The sequence below is a fragment of the Dendronephthya gigantea genome, unplaced genomic scaffold (genome assembly GCF_004324835.1).
Source record: "Dendronephthya gigantea isolate DGI-Jeju-01 unplaced genomic scaffold, DenGig_1.0 000013F, whole genome shotgun sequence".
Lineage (NCBI taxonomy): Eukaryota > Metazoa > Cnidaria > Anthozoa > Malacalcyonacea > Nephtheidae > Dendronephthya > Dendronephthya gigantea.
The window spans coordinates 1,891,389-1,911,232 of record NW_021163023.1 but is presented as its reverse complement, the minus strand read 5'-3'; the positions used below and the strand labels follow the sequence as shown (position 1 = coordinate 1,911,232).

Genomic DNA, 19,844 nt, shown 5'->3' with positions numbered 1-19,844 from the left:
AAGAGATGATCCTTACTTAATCTCTAAAAAGAACAGTTTAGAACTGATAGAGCTATCCAGTATAAACAAAGTTAGTTTAGTTTAGGTTTCCTCCTGTAGTAACACTGGATCAATAAGAGATGATCCTTACTGGACCTCTAGGAAGAACAGTTTAGAACTGATAGAGCTATCCAGTATAAACAAAGTTAGTTTAGTTTAGGTTTCCTCCTGTAGTAACACTGGATCAATAAGAGATGATCCTTACTGGACCTCTAGGAAGAACAGTTTAGAACTGATAGAGCTAACTTAATAGTCTCACAATTGATTTTCTCTGTTAAGGAATGATTTACTTGGACAAAGCATTAGATTACAAAACAACAAAGGAATATTCGTTGACAATCCGTGTAGAAGATAACGCTCCTGCAGGAAGAAAACTTTCAACGGAGATGAAAATAACCATCAAAGTCTCGTTCACTCCCGACGACACAGCCAGCGATCCTGAAACTCTTAGCAACCTGACGTTAACCTTCGCAGACGCTGACTACGATTCTCTGGTTCTTGGGAATAAAGAAAACTTCATCTTACAGATAAAGAAATCGCTTGAAGAGAAATATCCAAACGCGATTTTCATTCATTTCAAAGTATGGAAGGGAAGCATTATCGTCTCGGTTGAGATGATAACGAAACAGTCTGACGAGAAGAACGTTTTGAACCAAATAGCGAACGACGTGAACACCCCAGGGGGATTGCAGCTCAGCGTAAATGGAACGACGATAACAACAAAAGATTTCAAAAAGGATGGGACGATATACACTGCCACCGATAGTGATTCTGATGACAGTTCAGCTGTGGTGAGTCTTGAAATAACTGTTCAGGCATATTTAAATGACTCGGCAAAGTTTCCATTCAATCCTTAGCAAAGTCCTGGGATAGCTACACATTGTAACATTGAAGTCTACAAACAAGCTGTTACATATTTATTCACACACTGTCAACAAGATGTGTCCGCGCTGTTTGCTCCAAGTTGTTGTAACAAGTGTAGGACAAGCTTTTAACAACTTGTAGCAAGCCCGAGTGTATTACCAGACTTGTTCAACAAGTTTGTTAGAACTTCTTAACAAGTTGCCCCATGCTTGTCCACAGCTTATTGGTAGACTTGTTACAAAATGTGATATTTATACAGGTGTAGGAAACGTTGAGGAGAAACATCGTAAGACAAACAAAGCGAAGCTAAATTTCAGCCTGTTTTCATCGTTTTGTATTTCTCTCTTTAGTTGCCAGTTGTGATCGGTTCGGTCGCTGGTGGTCTGCTCTTGATAGGTGTCGTGGTGGCCATACTTCTGTCGTGCTATTCCAAGTACAAGTCGGACAGGAAGGAAGAATCTCGTATGTATTCAAACGCGGGGTATCGCCCCGGGGAAGATCCCCCTCCTTCATACAAGAGTGCATCCACGGTCGCATACAGCCACAGGCCACCCAGTCAACCAAGACGCAGTGCAAGGCCCAGTGTCGCAGGAACAGCTCTAACAGGACAGTCGATAGTAAGTCCACTTGTTCCAGTAAAGATTCAGTAGAAATATTTGTAGTCACAAATTATTTTCTGGGGAGAGTTGGGCTTCCCCCAAAAGAATTCAGATGAATTGACTATACTTGAAAAGATTCTGACGATCTATAGCATTTTTAACATAACTTGCCTGATCTATAACAGAAATCAGCTTGTAATGAAGACGATGCTTTAGGTGATGACCACACAATGCTTTACAATTCGTTAATTTACTGTTTCGTTTCTTAAAGGGAAGCCATCATGATGTTCTTCGTCCAAGCACCGCATCTTCAATGCCTCGTTCGGCTTTCAGGGGAACTTCTCCAACGAGCTTTAAACCTCCGTCGCAAATAAGCGATAATTACGAATCCTTGTTATCCACCCGGGACCCGGAGAGACCTGATTCAGCTTATTCCCAGAATCGCTACACATCCATCAAAATGCCTTCGTCCCCACGACGACAGTACGACAATCGACCGAGCTCGAGCGAGAACCGTGAAAGAACGAGTAGTCCACGGAGCACTGGCTACGAGTCGGTTGAGGGAAGATCTTCGAAGCTCAATCCAGTCTTTGATGCATCTTTGACCACAGCTGTGTCTGCCCGTTCCGGTGTTTATGGAAGTAAGTAGATGGTTGTGTTTTGTTCTAAACCACCAATAGCTTTAGAAATAGATTCCCAAAAAGAAAAATTATGAGAAAAACAGGCACAGATAATCATATAGCATGTATCTTTGTACGTGACGCCCAAAGAATTCTTCAAAAATTAGAAGGAATTTTGTTTGTATCATATTCAAAACAACTTGGAGCAGGTTCGGCTATCGAGAATCTGATGATTATCCACTTTGTAGCAAGGTCTTGAACGTAACAACATAGGAAATCCTCAATTCTATGTTACAGAACAATAGATAGCTAAGAATTTACAGGTTTATCTAAAAACAGTCTAAAGAAAGGAGGAACCCTTTGTTGAAATGAATGGAATTTTGATTTACTAAAAATGAATCACGATTCTTCAGGCTCACAATATCGCAAGTTCTACGTGAACTTGGTTATGCCAAACAGCGGGTACATGTTTAGTCGTCTTGGAGAAGTGAATGTCAACATCAACGGAAGTCTGAAGGAACTCCGAGAAATTTTGGACGCCGAACTTGGAAGCAAGGATGAACTGAGAAACAAAAGATACATCTTCGTGGACAATGATTTCGACAACATTGAACCAAGCCGAGAGGATCACACTCCAGTTCAAAACGTATACACATCCAACATTAAAGTAAAGGTCGTCTGAAGCCGCTGAAACGTCAGACTATTACACTTTGCACCAGACATAATGGAAACGTGTATGAAAAACTAATCATTGATGAAGAACTATAACCTACGGTATAAAATCTCAGTATAACTAAGCTTATACCTACCTACAAATGCATGAACACATATCTCAAAGTATACAAAAAAGCATCATTATTTATCCAACATACAATCTGAACACAGAAAGGCTTGCATTTGCAATTGAATATATGAATGTCAAAGGAATTGTTGCATCTTCTCTTATTGTAGTAACGAAACTGCTGATATTTTAAATTCTTGAAATTGTGTAATGGTTTATAATCCGTTGAAGCACAATAAACGTAACCGACAAATTGTCACCAAACTGGTGTTTTTTTTTGCAGCTGCAAATAGCAGTACAGGGGGTGGATTTTAAGACCACTATCACTTCAAGTAACCACCGCTGAGGGTGTTGTATGTGTGAAAGCTAACTTGAAATAAAACAGAATGAACTCTATCTAAAGACCTCGCTTAAACCCATCTTTAAAATAACAAATTAAACCAAAGAACCATGCAAAAAATACCAGGAAATTAAACAAACACGTAATAATAGACTTACTTTCGACAATTCTGTCTTCTAGCAAGCTTCATTTGATCTGAAATGACATATTTAGCATTAAACCGCGAACCACTGTTTCATACAACAGATAATTCAGCATATCTGCGATACCTATACGTATATTCAAAGGACAACGACAGTTATATAAAGCCTGGTTTTCATATGACGCCGACGTAGGCTAAGTGTTATTGTCTGTGATTATTGAAGTCTTTGTCTTTCTGAAATCATTTTCTTTGTGGATGATTACAGACAATGAGTCGGAGACAGGTCCCCGTCATATGAAAACCAGGCTCAACACAAACGTAGATTAGAAGCTGTCAACTTGAAAATATTTATTTGACAAATTGGCGCGACTGCTCAATAAGACGAGAGAGCTTTATGTACAAAATTTGTCTAAAAGACTATAAATTAACACTAAAATTTAACTCTTTTATACACGTTACTTCGCGATTTTTAAAGAAAGGCAAGCTAGTGTACATAAATTACATATCTCTGCCGTTCATTAAATAAATATTTCGATAAACTCTGAAGTTCTATACGTGCGAATTGAGATCTTCTTCGGTTGGCACTTGGTGAAATTAGGTCAGAAGATCCTTAGACTGTGCTAAGGATATCAAGTTCTGGGCACCCAGGAGTCCTGAACCTACATGAAGTACAAGAAAACGGTCGTACTAAAGTCGTAAACATTCGTATTTGAATACAGTACAAGCTTGACTACACTCTGCTTAAAGGGGAGTTATCAGGTTACCATACAGCTCATCAAAAATTTCGAAAGAACGTGTTTTTAGGTTTTCCTTCAAAGAAGTGAAGACGGCTACAATATACACTTCTTCAACAGACTAGGTATATGCTTTGTGTGGATTAAAATGCGTGGGTAATATTTAGTACGTGACCAAATTCGTATTTTAAATGTCGGTTTGATAATCAATCCTGCTTCTCGCTAACGCCCGACACTTAAAATCCACTTGCCTTTGAGATACTGATCTTGACACGACAGAGGCACGCTTGAATGAGTCATCGCAAGCTGTTTAGGAAAAATAAAATTTTTAGCAGTTAAAAAGACTGTTTACCCGTTGATGGAGACGAAAGCCAAGTTCTAACCTTGAAGCAGCTTTGTGCAAAGAAATTTCTTAGGTCTTTTCTACTGACGTTCTCCAGAAAACGTCTCAATGGGATTATGTGGGAACTTGGAGCCATCCTAAAAAAGAATAAAAAATCATTAAAAAATGACAGAAAATGTGCATTTTTTCATACCAAACACTTTTGCTTATTCGGAAAATGCAAAGAGAGTATCCTGGATTTGTGTGGATCATGGAAATTGACTTATAAGACAGTAAAACTCGCCTCAGCTGCATAGAACTCACCAGTTAGTTAAGAAGTCTTCGACAATATGATGGATACGATCTGGCTTTGGTAGTCTCGATCCACTAAGCAACTCTTGAAGATAAAGAGAAAATAGTTATGAATATCTAGAGGGTGAACATATATGCTGAAGTCTGCATCATCATGTTGCTGTTTTTGGGCAGTAAAAGACGATATACATACCTGTAGGTGGTTTGTGGTAAAAATATATTACTGGATGAAGGAAGTTTGAATTATGGGCGTCAGATGGGTCACCTGTGGCGCGGTCCTCACGGAACGGATCTTTTCTACATAAAAAAATAAAAAATTATTCACATTAAGATTAATCTAATTTTTGTTAACAAGATAGACCACAGATTAAGTAAACACTTTTACCCACTCCAAAAAAATCAAGTTAAAATGACAAAACATCTCTGCATGTCTTTCTAACGGACCTCAGGGGACGATCATGCGACTTTGTAGGGTTGCATCATTCGCAGCCGTTCCCTTTCAAACTTCTATACTCTGAAATACACACATACCCTGCACCCGAAAAGCCTTTGCCATATTCAAGGTTGATAACGATTATTGGTCCCTCTGGTAAACCAGTGTATCCTTGAGTCAAAATATACAATAGGATACAATAAACACGACTTAATTCTTTAACATGAACACAACTGGATCTTCACTTACGCTCTAGTTGAGAAACCAACTGAAGAGGGAACTCCTCAACGTACAATGCTTTTCCATCAGGCTCTAGAGTGAAATAAACAAGATGATTTAACCAATTATATTCCTTTTACACATCTTTTTTTGCTTAAAACCTGCCCAAAAAGCTTTTTGCATTTATATGAATAATATGATCTTACTTTCCTGGACCTAACTAGTTCATACTGAGATTATGACAATCGTTAGCATTTTCGATGCAAGCTGCGCTCTAATGGTGGAATGGGGCAAACCCCCTAGTAAATATCCCCCTCAGAGTGAGATAGGTCTAGCTCTAAGATCGATTCAACTTAGTTAGCTTAATATTACTCACGATAAATGACGACATCGACCAAAACACCAAACATCTGATACGGAGCCTGAGAAGATGGAAAATAAAAAAGAGTTTTAATCAACATCAACAATTAAAACACAATCCATCAAACAATTCAATCAACATGTATGTCTTTAAGACGGAGTTTTATCGAGCAGAAAACTTACGGAAGCTTCGTTGATTCTCTTAACAATCATATTTAAAACATCAAGGTGATGCATTTCATGATGGCGCCATTTCACTCCGTGGTTTTTCGACTCCAAGATGCGATGCAGTGCCCTCGCTAAAAAAACACAGAAATACAGGTGAGATTCGCATTGGGCAGCCACCAGAGGTGTTGGGGGAAGCGCAGAAAGGATTTGCACTCAAGCATACCAGTGTAACGATAACCGTGGATGAAACCACCGGCAGATTTTCGCCAGTCCAGAGAGTGCGATGCTACACCAGCTAATGTCGTACAAGAAAGAAATGAAAATATTATTGACAGGTATATACACTAACGATGTAATTAGTGGTTCTCCACTCACCGATCCACATTCGTGGAACTCGTTTGCTTTCAAAATTTCCTTTTATTTCGGGAAATTTCTTCTTTTTGCCCTCACAGGGCCCGGGCTGGGCGCTCTCGTCAAAGATTGAGAAGTCGAACTACAGGGGTGAAAGATGACAACAAGTTGGCACTATAGATAAATGGTTAACATAGGGGAGGGGGTAGGTGGTACAGTACATGGGAGCAAGGGAAGGCAGGAAGGGGGAGAAATGTCCCTCACCCCCAGGGTGTACACCATCACTAGTGTTCATCATGAACATTTTAAAACGACAACACAGACTTTCTTCCAAATCCTCCGTATGGCCTGAGTGTACAGCAGTGGATCTCAGGGGATATCATTGCTGTCAAACCGTACGAGATAATTCTCCTTCAATTAATTCACAGTGTTTTTACAGCTCAAAGCCGAAAGAAATGCATGAAAAGTACATTCTTTTCACGAACCTTGAAACCGAGACACCCAAGAACCCGGTCGTAGGGATCACGAATGGCAAAATTATCAGCTGTAAAAAAATATTGATTTTTAAGAAGAAGATTTATGGATTAAATGCTCGATTAGATCCTAATACTATTAAGATCCTAATACTATTAAGATCCTAGTACAAGATTAAGATCCAAGATTAAGATCCAAGATTAAGATCAAAGATTAAGATCCAAGATTAAGATCCAAGATTAAGATTCAAGATTAAGATTCAAGATTAAGATCCAAGATTAAGATACAAGATTAAGTTCCAAGATTAAGATCCAAGATTAAGATCAAAGATTAAGATCAAAGATTAAGATCCAAGATTAAGATACAAGATTAAGATCCAAGATTAAGATCCAAGATTAAGATACAAGATTAAGATCCAAGATTAAGATACAAGATTAAGTTCCAAGATTAAGATCCAAGATTAAGATCCAAGATTAAGATCCAAGATTAAGTTCCAAGATTAAGATCCTAGTACTCACGTCCTACTCCAGTTTGGTTGAGCATTTTCCCCGTTCCACCGAAGGCGTCCACATAATATTTACCATTGTGTTTGACGATAGCAATTTGAGTGTTGATTGATGCCTCTGAAGATTTAAAACAACATTGTTTCATTTAGGAAACAGGACGCTGGTGTAAAAATGAATATCCTTTAGAATCAAGAAGATCTCTTATCGATCAAGTGTTACTACAGAAAGAAACCTAAACTAAACTAACTTTATTTATACTGGATAGCTCTTAAAGTTCTAAACTGTTCTTCCTAGAGGTCCAGTAAGGATCATCTCTTATTGATCCAGTGTTACTACAGGAGGAAACATAAACTAAACTAACTTTATTTATACTGGATTGCTCTATCAGTTCTAAACTGTTCTTCCTAGAGGTCCAGTAAGGATCATCTCTTATTGATCCAGTGTTACTACAGGAGGAAACCTAAACTAAACTAACTTTATTTATACTGGATAGTTCTATCAGTTCTAAACTGTTCTTCCTAGAGGTCCAGTAAGGATCGTCTCTTATTGATCCAGTCTTACTACAGGAGGAAACCTCAACTAACTTTATTTATACTGGATAGCTCTAACAGTTCTGAAATAGTCTATATTACCCACAGCAAACCTCAAACTAATATCTTACCCACTAAACCATCCAAAGATTTGAGTTGATAAGTGTCCAACAACCCATTGTTGACTGCTCTGTATTTAAACGAAAACGACTTAAGATTTGACACATTAAGCAAGGAGACATCCATGCAGGGTTTGATCTGATTTACCTCAAGTCTCCGACGTAATGAGTTGCCCAGGCCAAGCGCACTCGTGATCTGCCAACCATGTGAATTAGGTTTGTAGATCTGATGATATGATCAGCTGTTTCAAAAGCTGAATTTCCTAGAAAGAGAAGAAATTCACAGACTGGATTAGATATTAGATATTAGATTATCATCCTCAACACTATAGCACGACCGATGTCATCATCACCAAAATTATCATCATTAAAATCACTTACACCATCATCATCATCATCAGCACCAATACTATCATCGTCATCAATAGCATCAACATCACATACACCATCATCATCACCAATATTATCATTATCAATCAATACCATCAACGTCACGTTGTCACATTATCGTCTCCAATACCATCAATATTTTACCAAAAACATACCTCTGCCAAGAATTAAAACGCTCTGTCCTTCATAATCCTCGGGGTCCAAAGGCATTTTCCCATATGACTAAAACAGTCGAGAGCGTCTATTTAATTAACTTCACACAATACACAATGCCTAGAACATATATCATCACTGCACATGTATATACTGAAACAGTAATTATTCAATAAACACAAACCTCGACAAATTCAGATCCTTTAAACGAAGGTAACACCTCTGTGGACATCCCGGTACTAAAGAAGAAAAGCGTATGGCTTGTCAAATAACAGAATTATACATGTAGACTCAAAAATGGACCACGTACAAAAATGAAAATTTTACTCCAAACAAAAAGAAGACTACAACACTAGATTAAGACTATGATTAGCGACCAAATATACAAGTATTCAGGGTTTTTACAAGCCAAATAAATTAGACCATCCATCAATGATGAATTAGGTTCTCTCCTGCAACAAACCTGATTATTAAGTCACTGCATTTGTACGCTTTGCCATTCTGGTCTTTGAGAATGAAAACGTCGTTGTAGGCATCCTTGGATATGTTTAGGATATTCGTGTTGTACGAGATACTGAGGTTTAGTTTGGTGGCGTAATCGTTCAAGTATTGAACCTGAAGAAAGATCCCGCGAAGACGTTAATACAATCTCATTCTGTTAACACGACTGAAAGATGTTTTAGTCTGTTGATTTGAAATATTTATGGACAGAAAAACAACTAAACTCTAAAGCCAAAGCGTACTGCTTTATCAATGTAAACAAAGACTACACTAAATTATTCTTCACCCGAGAAAAATCATCTTTACTCTATTTGTCCCCGCGTTTTTTCAGACACAATTGTCCAGCATGTGTTTACCAATTTTAAATTTTGACATCGCGAAACGGATAAATTTTGAATGGAACTAATTACATATTAGGAAACGAAGTGAAAAGCTTTTATTAAATGTCAACAAAAGTGCGTGTCTTCCCAGGCCAACGCATTTTGATAAACGGTTTAGCATTTGAAAACTATCGGCTTTATTCAAAGGTGTAATGGTTTAAACATATATGCCTTCTGTCAGTAGGACAGCAACAAAATGGGGCAGGCTTTTGCGAAAAATTTGATACCACGATTTGCTCAGTAGAACTATATCCCGTTTTTGAAAAAGCTTTGTCCTTATACATCGCCTGTGATGGACGCGTTATATCAGATTATATTATTTTGACAATTTTACCAAATTTTACTGACTGTGACCTCACATGCATAGAATACCCAAAGGCAAATGTGAAATATGCTCATTTTAAGACGTGATGAAATGAGGTGGAATTTCTCAAATCCGATTTTTATACTCGATTGAGAAAATGCTCTAATCTTATCCAAAAAGATTATGAACAGAAAAATTCGCTTAAGGGTCTTTTAAATATGAAAAATCAACAGCAATTCCAACTGCCGAATTCGTGAAACTGTCTTTCGTGAAACCGTCTATTCAATTCTAGACAATTTCTTTCCTTCAATTGTATCAACACAAGACGCCCAATTCGTACGCGGTATTCAATAAACTTAATTCTCTTCAATAAGGATCACTGTTTTTCATTCGGAAACTATTAAGATTTAACACCTGCACAAGCACCGCACAAACAATTAATTGCGTTGAATTAAATGAGCATATATGCCAAAAATATATGCGAAGGGCTTGCGCATTTTGTGTTGTTTTGAAATTTGAATTGAGTACTTGTCAGGAAATATTGAAGGAACTTGTCCGACTGAGATATATCAGATATTATTATTTCACAATAACAAGCAGTTTGAAAGATTGTTTTTTAAGAAGGTTGTCAAAATAATCTCGAGTGAGACATGCAATATGGCACAATGTGGTCGGATTTTGGACTTATTTTTTCGAGGGTGTTTCTAGGTATTTGGAGTTATTTTGAGTAGGAACTACCGGTGATTAGCAACTGATATATTTGGCTAACATTTGCAGCTTGTAATATGGGGATTTAAAGTTAAACCTACGCCTCGAAATAGCTGCATTAATCTTTCTTTGAACTCTTACAAAGCTTAATTCCTCCGCTTCGTAGAGAAAGAAAGGTTTTTATCGACAGTTTTCTATCGCCGTAGACAAATTTCATACGCTTGAAATTAAAATCGCGTTCAAAGAGAAATAACAAAATTCATGGAACAAAGATAGTAAAGAGACAAAAATTTTTACGACCATTATCTTTGATTGAACTCTTTTGGAAACTGTCAATCGAGGTTTCGTGATGATTAAAATCATTCTTGCCCTCAAAGGCAGAAAGAACTATTTGAAAATACCTTGGGAAATGCAGATTTTAAGAGTTAACTATTTTTTTCTTAAAAGTTGCAAATGAGCGTTCAAAGTTGCAATTATTCTTTAAATAACATTTGCAACAGGCATGTTTATATCTGACATCTCGTTTTGAATAGGATGCTTTGGGCAACCTGCCGGGTCCTGCTGTGATGAACGATAAGCAAAGTGAAAAACAAAACACAAACCAGAACATCTGCGGGAGGAAAGAACTCCTTTGAATATCGAGTGACACGAAGTGTCTCGTCATCGCTTATCAGTGAGTTCCAATCATGTCTCAGATTAAATTCCTTGTTTGTTTGCCCTGCAAACAAAATTAAACAGAGTTTTGCTGAAAAGGAAGCGGAAATGAGCATGGTATCACTGGCCAGACTCAAGCCTGAAGGAAGACAATATTTTATTTACATCCTCCTTTAAAATTAGAGTTTATTCAACCATTTTTGCAAACAGAATTATTCACCATCTTAAATAAAAATTACGATCTGACAACGATTTAACATAGCACAAATTCGTAAAATTAGTAGGAATTAATTTGAACTAAAGCTACTTAAACAGTCAAAAAACAATATCCGCGTGTTAAAGCTAATATGCATGACCTATATGCCTTTCAAAACGGTGTCCACTGTCAATTCTTGACGACATACGTGCACTTTGCCTTGCCTAGTTCGACCATCAGCTTAGCTATTTGGGAAAACTAGTAAATATACTCGATATCGGCTCGGTACCACAAGATATTAATAAATATTTGTTTACATCCTGTTGCTTGAGGTGTCAGACACGAAGACGTATAAATAACCCATAAAAAACAACGTGCGAACTAAATTTGCCACTACAAACACAATACTATAACTTCTGTCATGTTTCCCCGCTGTTAACGACGGTTTCATACAAATAATAGCGTGTACAAATTATAAAGAGGAACTCAATTTTATGCATGGTTTGTGGTAAATTTATGACACGTCGTTTTAATGATGAAAGGGAAGTCACTTCAGACGAATATATTAAGTGCGCTTCAGTTTACAGCTAAATTTCGTCCCTGCCTAGCTGAAATTCAACAGAATTATCGCATAAAACGTTTTCTCGTCAGAAATAAACGATTAAGAAAAAAATTCATACACGTACATGTAATGGTATATATGCAAATACTGTGTCGTATTAAAATCCACATGCAAAATATATTCAAAACATGTCTTCTGCATACCTGTGAATCTTTTATTGATCGAGATAAGCTTTCTATGCCGTGGGAATGTTTTGTAAAACGTTCCTAAAACGATTAGAACAATAATTGTTACAATAAGGTTACACTAGTAGTAGTATCAGTTCATATCAGCAGATCTCTGTAAATACTCAGTAAATATCTTAGAATTTAAACTACTAACTCACCGGCTGAGCTGCCCCGTTCAAACACAATATAATTCCGACCAGCCTTTTCCAAATAATACGCTATCTGTAGACCTGTTTTGGAAATATTCTTTTATGTATATTTAAGGAAAAAACATCGCACTGTATTATTCTAAAATACGACGTATCTGAGACAATTATCATCGTATTTACCTCCTGGTCCAGCTCCAACAACACAGTAGTCATTGTCGGAGGAACTCATCGAGCAAACGCCAAACAACGAAATTAAAATGATGAACACAAGCCGCACTTTACACGCCATTGTGTGCCTTGGATATTGAACACCTGAGGCAAATGATCTGTTTCGCACAAGAAACGTGTTATGTATACTCTATGTTTAATTAAACGACATTTGCATTAATTTAAATAAATACAAATAATTTTTGAAATTTAAGACCCAATTCACTCATCAGAAAAACTTAATTCCCATTCCATCCACTTCCGATTACGTAATCACCATAATCCACACATTCGCCACTGACCTCCGTTACCCAAATGCGAGCTGGATAGAGTTGATGCCTTTGACTTTTGAGAAGCAATAAAAAACTGGAAATTATAAAAATACTTAAAAGTCAGTCCTAAAAAGCGCCGAAATACGGAGTTCGTCGATACGCAAAGTACACAAAGTTATCAATTTAAGTGAATTCAACGTAATTCATTACTCCTATTAGGAAGATAAACGTGGATCCGAAGACACTCCGATTGCCAGAATCTTCTTTTAAAGGATGACATTTAGTGATTATAGAATTGCCACATAAAAACAAAATGATAATAAACTTCGGTGTTTAACAAACACGTAAAATTTTACATATTTCGCTGGGTTGAAACTATTTTGAACTTTGAATGATGGTAGATCGAGTGTAGATGCAGTTTGGTGTATTTTATACGTTTAAAAACGCAGAATTTTAAAATGAATTGGCTTGATTCTAGTTCATTTAGCGGGCTGCTAAGTCAGGCACAAAAATCCATTGATAAAGTGTTGGATATACCAGGTGAAGATGATGGCAAAAGTAAGAAAGGAGATCAGAGTTTGGACACGGGTAAATTGTTCTTTTATTCATTGTTTAAGTGACGGCATTGGTGTTTAAGATTGTATTTTGTGTATTTATAATAAATTATCAAATATACTGTTTTTATAAACAATATTGAAATAATTGAATATTGTTTTTTTGTGGAATGAGGCTTTCAACACCGTTAAAACGCGTCAGAGGACAACTAGATCTGTGATCATGATGGCTGTACTGTACAACCTATAAACTTGCAATGTGTAAAATTATAAAATCCCCTGGGCACTGCTCCCACCCCCCCCAAAGGCACCACACAACATCCCCCCTACCTCAGTTTCATCGATATGTTTCACCACACCCTTTCCCCAAACTTTTTTCATCAAACCTTTTCCATCCATCTCTTTTAAACCTAAAATTTAATTATATCCAACCTTCCCCTCTCTCCTTAGGAACATATTTCTCTCCCAATTTTTGGAGATTATTTATAAAATTTATGGTGAAAAAAATCTGGTAACATACAGGCATCATTTCTTTTTACACTTGTTCGTAAATGGTAAGAATTGTCCACCACAGTAACCTACTCACATTTTATACTCATTTAGGTGTTTCACAATCATCCAAGGAGCAAAAAAATAAATCTTCTGAACCGAAATCATCAGGTAGTTGGCTTTCAGGGGCAGATTCATTTTGGGGGTCCTTAACTCAGAATGTCACTAGCAGCGAGGGAAAAGGTGGAAAAGATAATGACCCTAACAGTATTAATGAAGTTGAAACAAAAAACAAATCTACTTCTGAAAAGGTGAACGATTCTCCACAAAAGGAGTCGAAATTGTCCGGTTCAAAATCAATGAATTTAAAAAGAAATGGTAAGAAAAGAGCTTCGAGAAAGAAAGGGGAAACATCAGAAAACCAACTTAAGGCAGGTCCAGCTGTTGAAAGAATGCCTGAAATTGATGCAGAAGCTAAGATTGAAGCTTTGAATGGTTTAAAAGGTAATAATCATCATCAGGAGAGTGATGTTGACCTTACGGAAGCAAAAGTTGACTGTATTAGTGAAATTAGTGTGGATAAGAAAGTCATTGAGAGTTCAGATGGTGATGTTTTAATGAGTAAAGCTGATGATGTAAGTGATAGCAATGAAATGACAGACAGTCAGAGTGTTAAAATCAGGGAGGATAGAACAAGAGATTCAGAAATGGTGTTTAAAAAGAGTGAAGATATTTCAATGAAAGAAGGTGAATTTGGAAAAGATGAAGATTTTGGGGGGAAAGATGAAGCAGTAGACCAAGTTGAAATAACAGACAAGATTGAACAAACAAAACAAGATGAAACACGGTTTAAGAAAGTTCAATTGGAGAATGATGAGAAAGGCAAAGAAGATGAAGGATTTGATGACTCTATTCTACAAAGCAACGATGTGGGAAACTTACAAACGTTTGAGGCTTATGATAGAGGTGATTTGGGGGTAAATGAGATAGCAAATTATGGCGAAGAATTCACAAAGGAACAAGAGATAATTGTTACGGAAAGTTCTCAACAGTTTGAGATGTTCTCAGAGCCAGTTGCTGCATCAACCCCACAGAAGAAAGAGCGTCCTTCGTCTCCTGATGAAAAGCTACCTTGTGTTAATACTGAGAGTAACAAGGGGTTAACGAATATTGATGATTTGATGAAGAAAGATGAACTTCCAGAAAAGATTCTTGATGTTCAAAGGGAGGAGGAAAGCAAGACTGGTCAAGATTTGGAGGTTGATAGTGAAAGGACAAAAGTGAAGGAAGGTGAAGAATTGCTGGACTCAAATAAACAAATTGGAGAATTAACTTCTACGCAGGTACTTGGGAGTTATTTTCATGATTTGTAGTTTTCAAGAGAAGAAACCTGGTTTATTTCTTGTGTAAATTTACTCTTTCCTAGGAGCATGACAGACTCCTTCAAATTATTGAAGTCAGAGAATCAAAACTGGTTGAACTCAGCAAGGAAAACCTTCACCTCCAAGAAACAAACACCATCTTGAGAAGGTAAGATCAGAGTATGGCCAGACCTTTTTTTTTTATTAAACCTGTTTTCGTAGATTGTCTCAGACACCCCAGCTTGTCCAGCCAACAAAGTAGCCAGTATCCACATACTACTCTTAGTTATATTTTTAACCCATTAGTCAAATTGAACAACTTGATGAGGTGCATAAGGCTGAAGATGCTGAAATGGAAGAAATGAAAACAGAATTTACGAAACGAATTGGAGAATCAGAGGCCAAACTGCAAGCTGCAGCCAAGGTACCACTTGAATGACGTGAACCAACACAGAACTGTTATTTATTTCAGTTTTTTTTTAGTTTTAATGTTTTATCTTAGGAGAGAGACCTGTTCAAGAAACAACTTGAAGAGACCCAGAAATGCTTGAGCTCAGAGTAAGAGAATTATCTTGATGAGGTTTTTGCATGTACAGAACTTTGCGTGAAAATATCTTGCCACAAAATAACGAATGATAAAAACTTTTTGTTTTTGGCTAGTATTGAAAGACAACTAAAGGAATTCCAAGAATTACTGCAACAAAAAGATGTTCAGATCACTCAACTAATGGAGGAAGGTAAGACACTCTGTGGTGGAAATCCTGCTGTAGCCACCCTAACCTTCCTCCTACAACATGCAATCTCTGAAAAACTACCATCTACTCCTTCAAGAAAACCACACTGCCCTCTCCCTTTCTGAATTGGGCATACTAATAGATTACATTAATCCCACCAATGACCTTCGCTGGTAGAGGTCAGTGATTCAACATGTCTCTCTATCGCAGGTGAAAAACTATCAAAACAAATCCTTCAGCGCAACAACAATATAAAGAAACTTCGAGCCAAGGAGAAAGAGTTGAATACTTCAAATGAAAACCTGAGGTAGGCTTAGATCAAAGTTATATAATAATGCAATGCATTTCCAGATAAATAAAACAATCCTGCTGTGGCTTACAGCTCGAGGTTTGAAGAAGCAGAGAGCGAGATTGAGAGGTTAAAAGGGATTTTGAAAGAACGAGATGAACACAAGAAAGAACAAGATGGTATGTGATAGTCTTCCACAGACACTCCACTCTCTATTATTAACTGAACTGATTATCATCAATTTCATGTTTCATTTTGTCTGTTTCAGATGCGATCAAAAAGCTCAATGCTTACACGAAAAAACAGGAGGAGGTTATAGGCAAGCAAAAGGTCAGTGTTTTAATTTTATACGTTTTATACCCACAAATATGCATTTGAAATTTAAAGTGCTATGTACATACACACATGGTTGAATTTTCACAGGTGGAACTAGAGGAGTCCGCAGCAAAGTTACCAAGCCTACAGACAGCATTGGACAACGCTTACAAGTAATTGAGAATTCTGGCTATGGTCTAAATTTTTATCTAGACAAGAGGAAAGAAAGCGAACGGCATAGCTAGAGAAAGCATTTTAGATCGAATATGTTCTTCCTAGCTCTGCTGTTGAACTGAATTATTATTCCTCCCCAGATGAAAATTAACTCTATGGCAAGAATCATGTATTCTTTTTTAAATGCTTGCTGTGGATAGTTTTGTATTTTTATACAAATAAAAAACAATCTGTTCAAAACGAATTTGTCATTCTTAGGGAAATAACCGAGCTTCACATTGTCAACGCGGCAAAGTCCAGCGAAGTTCAGGTAGACAATGAAAATTGTGTTATATTCAACGCATTTTGACTGCTTGAAAATTATATATTATGTATTACGAATACAGCAGTGTTTCTGTACTTTTAAGATTCGTTTTATACTCACAGGAAGCAGCACTTAGTGTTGAAATGACAGCCAAAGAAGAGTTGAGGATTGCATTGGAAAAATTAAAGAAGGAATCACAAAGAGAATGCGATGCTTTAGCTATGGAGGTATTGAACCTATTTTACTGAACATTTCCACGTATGATGCAGTTTTAAACTATTTTATCGATGGTTAAGACAGTAAACAGGAAACTGCAAGCAGATGTTCAAAGAGAACTCAGAACTTGCTGTCAGGGTACAAGAGGTAAAAGATACAAGTACTAATCACAGTTCTATCAACGTCTCTTTCTCTGAAGGTGACAGATTTGCAAACACAATTACATCGGAACGAACAACAGGCCGCGAGGAGAGAGGACAATTTGAGGCAGGAGATTGCAGATATACAAATGGTAAGAACGAAAAATGAACTAAACCAACAGATATACACAAGCACGGCTTAGTGTCTCTGATGCAGGATAATTAAAATAATCAATCGCTTTTTTTACAGAGGCTCCAAGAGGCAGAAACGCGGAACCAGGAATTGACGCAGAGTGTTTCCATCGGTGAGTCATGTACAAATGGTTGCACAAACCTTCTCAATTCAAACTAATAAACCTATTTGATTTTTTCATTCATTAATGTTCTAGCTACGAGACCTCTGCTACGACAGATTGAGAATCTTCAACATTCCTATGGAAGTCAACAAATATCTTGGGAGAAATTGGAGAAGAACCTCACGGAGAGACTTGGTAAGTTCACTTGGTAAGGAGTTCTTCGAGGAGGATATCTGAGGCGAGTTTCATGCACAAAGGCTAGACATTTGTATGAATAGAAACTATTCAAACCTTGTTGCAAACTAGTGAGTTCTCCCTCCAGTACATCTGAAGCGAGTTCTACCATAGATATCTTTAGATACCATAGATATACCATAGAACCATAGATATTTTTTTCATGTCTCAGCCGATGTTCAAAGTCAACTTGCAACAGCCCAGGAGAAGGAGCGCGCATCGACGGAGAGATCGATTGAGCTGAGCTCCAAGGTCGCATCTCTCGAGTCACAAGTTGGTAACTACAGGCAGGAGAAATCTCGAATCGAGGCTGAATTTGAGCTGGAGAAAGGAAAAATAGAAGCACTGGAAGATTTTAAAAGTAGGGAATCTGGGAAAGTCGAGGCGATAAAGAACTTGCATTCAAAACAACTGGAAACAATGATGGTTGAGAAGGTATTTGTAATGGCGGAGGATCATGAAACATCGTGGGACCTCTTAGAGGAGGGGGAGAGGGGGAACTTGAGAGGGTAGCCCGCCCCTGTCCCAGGCTTAGGGTTCTGTACATATGTCCCACTCGATACAGCTTAACTCTATAGAGTTCATTTCTGATGCAATCTTCTTTAGAGTCTGTTGGAACAACAGCTTGCGGTGGAGAGGACGAAATACGAATCAGAACAAAAGAAAATGACAAAACTTGAAGAACAGTTGGTATGTTTATAAAACAACGTAGACAGCACAACTTCACTAGACTTTGGTCCTAGTTCTCGTATTTTTATCCAACAGAGAGAAAGATCACAGAAGAACGACGATAATGGAAGTCCTGAGAACGAGGTGAATACGGTAATATTGATATCAGAAATTTCTAAAATAGGATTGGATTCCATCAGGCGGTGAAAACACAGCAGATCTCTAATAGGGCATTACGTTTGTATTTCACTAGGATCCAGGCCAAAAGACGACCTTAGAACGACGTCGAAGTCGCAATTCTAGCTCGTCCTCAGTCTTCTCTCTGTCCGACACAATGACCAGGAACCTGCCATCCGGTGGGACAGCGGTATTGGAAGAATTGCGGGCGACGATACGACACAAAGAAGGGGAACTGGTATCGATGCAGGTGCGTGGATCATGACACGCCTCAGATGGCAAAAAAAATTTGAACCATCAGCTTGCATTGTTCACATATCTCTCACCATCTTGCGCCATCAAATGACAGATTATTTCACTTATAAAAACGTCATCTTCATTTTCAGTCTGCCATCTCAACATTGGAATCTAGTCGTGAATCTCTGACTGAGGAACTAACCACCCTAATGAACAGCAATGAGAATCTTTCTAAAGAAAACCAGCAACTTCGAAATATTGGAAAGTCTTTTCAGGTATCGTCAACTTGTGGTTCCGTCCTGTTATAGGTTGCATGAAACATGCAAGTTTCTGGATTTGACTATAAAAATCTAACAAAGATTTTTATACACTTTCCAACTGTTATAGTTTGCATAAAACATGAAAGTTTCTTGACTTTCTTCAACCATAAATTATAACCACAATTGAAGTGTCCCATTGCACATTTGCAGGAGCTGCAGACCAAGTACAATGCATTGCTTCAGATGTATGGAGAAAAACAGGAGGAAACTGATGAATTGAAGTTAGATTTGCAAGATATCAAGAACATGTACAAAGCACAGGTCAGTAAAAGCAGAGAAATCTTTGCAGGAAGGTTCCCAAGGAAAGAATTGGTAGAAAATGTTACTATTGTTTCCATTTTAGATTCAAGAACTTCTCAGTGGAAGATGACATTTAGATTGGAACCAATGAATTTTAAAGAGTGCATAGACAAATGTAAAGAAAGATATAATATGACTTTGCAGAAGAATGGATATAATCCAACAAAGATTTTTATACACTTTCCAACTGTTTTTAACACCATCATTCTGCATTTACTCTAAGGTCATTGAAAATATATATAGTCTAGTTAGTTCTAACATATGAATTGCTGGGGTTTTTTACCCCCAATGGGTAGCAAAGGGTTGTAGCATCCCCAACACAGCAGTACCACCTAGTACTCTTGCCAAACTGGTTTTTCCTGCCTGATAGTTTAAAGTGATAGATTTAGACTACCTGAGAGGCTGAGAAGTACATTGTC

The 19,844-nt window shown here is 37.5% G+C and overlaps 3 protein-coding genes across 3 annotated transcripts in view; 2 read left to right on the top strand and 1 right to left on the bottom strand.

Annotated features, from left to right (window-relative positions):
• The window catches only part of LOC114519432 (fibrocystin-L-like), a 40,703-nt gene extending 37,545 nt beyond the window's left edge, over positions 1-3,158 (top strand). The window contains 4 exon segments of the mRNA XM_028539557.1: positions 319-830; positions 1,254-1,520; positions 1,774-2,143; positions 2,536-3,158. Of these exon segments, the coding sequence (XP_028395358.1) occupies positions 319-830; positions 1,254-1,520; positions 1,774-2,143; positions 2,536-2,804 (1,418 nt within the window). The 3' untranslated portion in view covers positions 2,805-3,158.
• A 682-nt stretch (positions 3,159-3,840) lies between these two features.
• Positions 3,841-12,517, bottom strand: LOC114519347 (FAD-dependent oxidoreductase domain-containing protein 2-like). The gene is made up of 22 exons (XM_028539469.1): positions 12,318-12,517; positions 12,147-12,218; positions 11,965-12,027; positions 10,952-11,067; positions 8,920-9,071; positions 8,641-8,695; positions 8,459-8,525; positions 8,062-8,176; positions 7,926-7,984; positions 7,277-7,381; positions 6,770-6,828; positions 6,309-6,426; positions 6,157-6,228; positions 5,949-6,064; positions 5,782-5,827; positions 5,436-5,498; positions 5,285-5,357; positions 4,947-5,050; positions 4,766-4,838; positions 4,503-4,599; positions 4,371-4,425; positions 3,841-4,044 (listed from the first exon to the last, which is right to left on the bottom strand). Exons 1-22 carry the CDS (start codon positions 12,424-12,426, stop codon positions 3,980-3,982), a joined length of 1,854 nt encoding a protein of 617 aa, XP_028395270.1. The 5' UTR covers positions 12,427-12,517; the 3' UTR covers positions 3,841-3,979.
• Positions 12,518-12,921: 404 nt separating this feature from the next.
• LOC114519610 (TATA element modulatory factor-like) lies at positions 12,922-19,785 on the top strand. The gene is made up of 22 exons (XM_028539771.1): positions 12,922-13,204; positions 13,774-15,002; positions 15,086-15,189; positions 15,327-15,444; positions 15,523-15,578; positions 15,681-15,757; positions 15,965-16,061; positions 16,137-16,222; positions 16,312-16,373; positions 16,467-16,531; positions 16,791-16,842; positions 16,959-17,063; positions 17,252-17,344; positions 17,443-17,497; positions 17,582-17,683; positions 17,895-18,157; positions 18,329-18,412; positions 18,488-18,535; positions 18,645-18,818; positions 18,955-19,080; positions 19,276-19,386; positions 19,469-19,785. The coding sequence occupies exons 1-22, from the start codon at positions 13,075-13,077 to the stop codon at positions 19,493-19,495; spliced, it is 3,264 nt and encodes a 1,087-aa protein (XP_028395572.1). The 5' UTR covers positions 12,922-13,074; the 3' UTR covers positions 19,496-19,785.
• Positions 19,786-19,844: the final 59 nt, after the last annotated feature.

Coding starts and splice junctions, on each gene's coding strand:
- LOC114519610 (XM_028539771.1), top strand. CDS start 13,075: ATGAATTGGCTTGATTCTAGTTCATTTAGCGGGCTGCTAAGTCAGGCA. Junction 13,205..13,773: donor AGATCAGAGTTTGGACACGG/GTAAATTGTTCT, acceptor ATACTCATTTAG/GTGTTTCACAATCATCCAAG. Junction 16,843..16,958: donor CAAAGTCCAGCGAAGTTCAG/GTAGACAATGAA, acceptor TTATACTCACAG/GAAGCAGCACTTAGTGTTGA.
- LOC114519347 (XM_028539469.1), bottom strand. CDS start 12,426: ATGGCGTGTAAAGTGCGGCTTGTGTTCATCATTTTAATTTCGTTGTTT. Junction 11,068..11,964: donor GATCAATAAAAGATTCACAG/GTATGCAGAAGA, acceptor TTTTGTTTGCAG/GGCAAACAAACAAGGAATTT. Junction 5,358..5,435: donor GTTGGTTTCTCAACTAGAGC/GTAAGTGAAGAT, acceptor TTTTGACTCAAG/GATACACTGGTTTACCAGAG.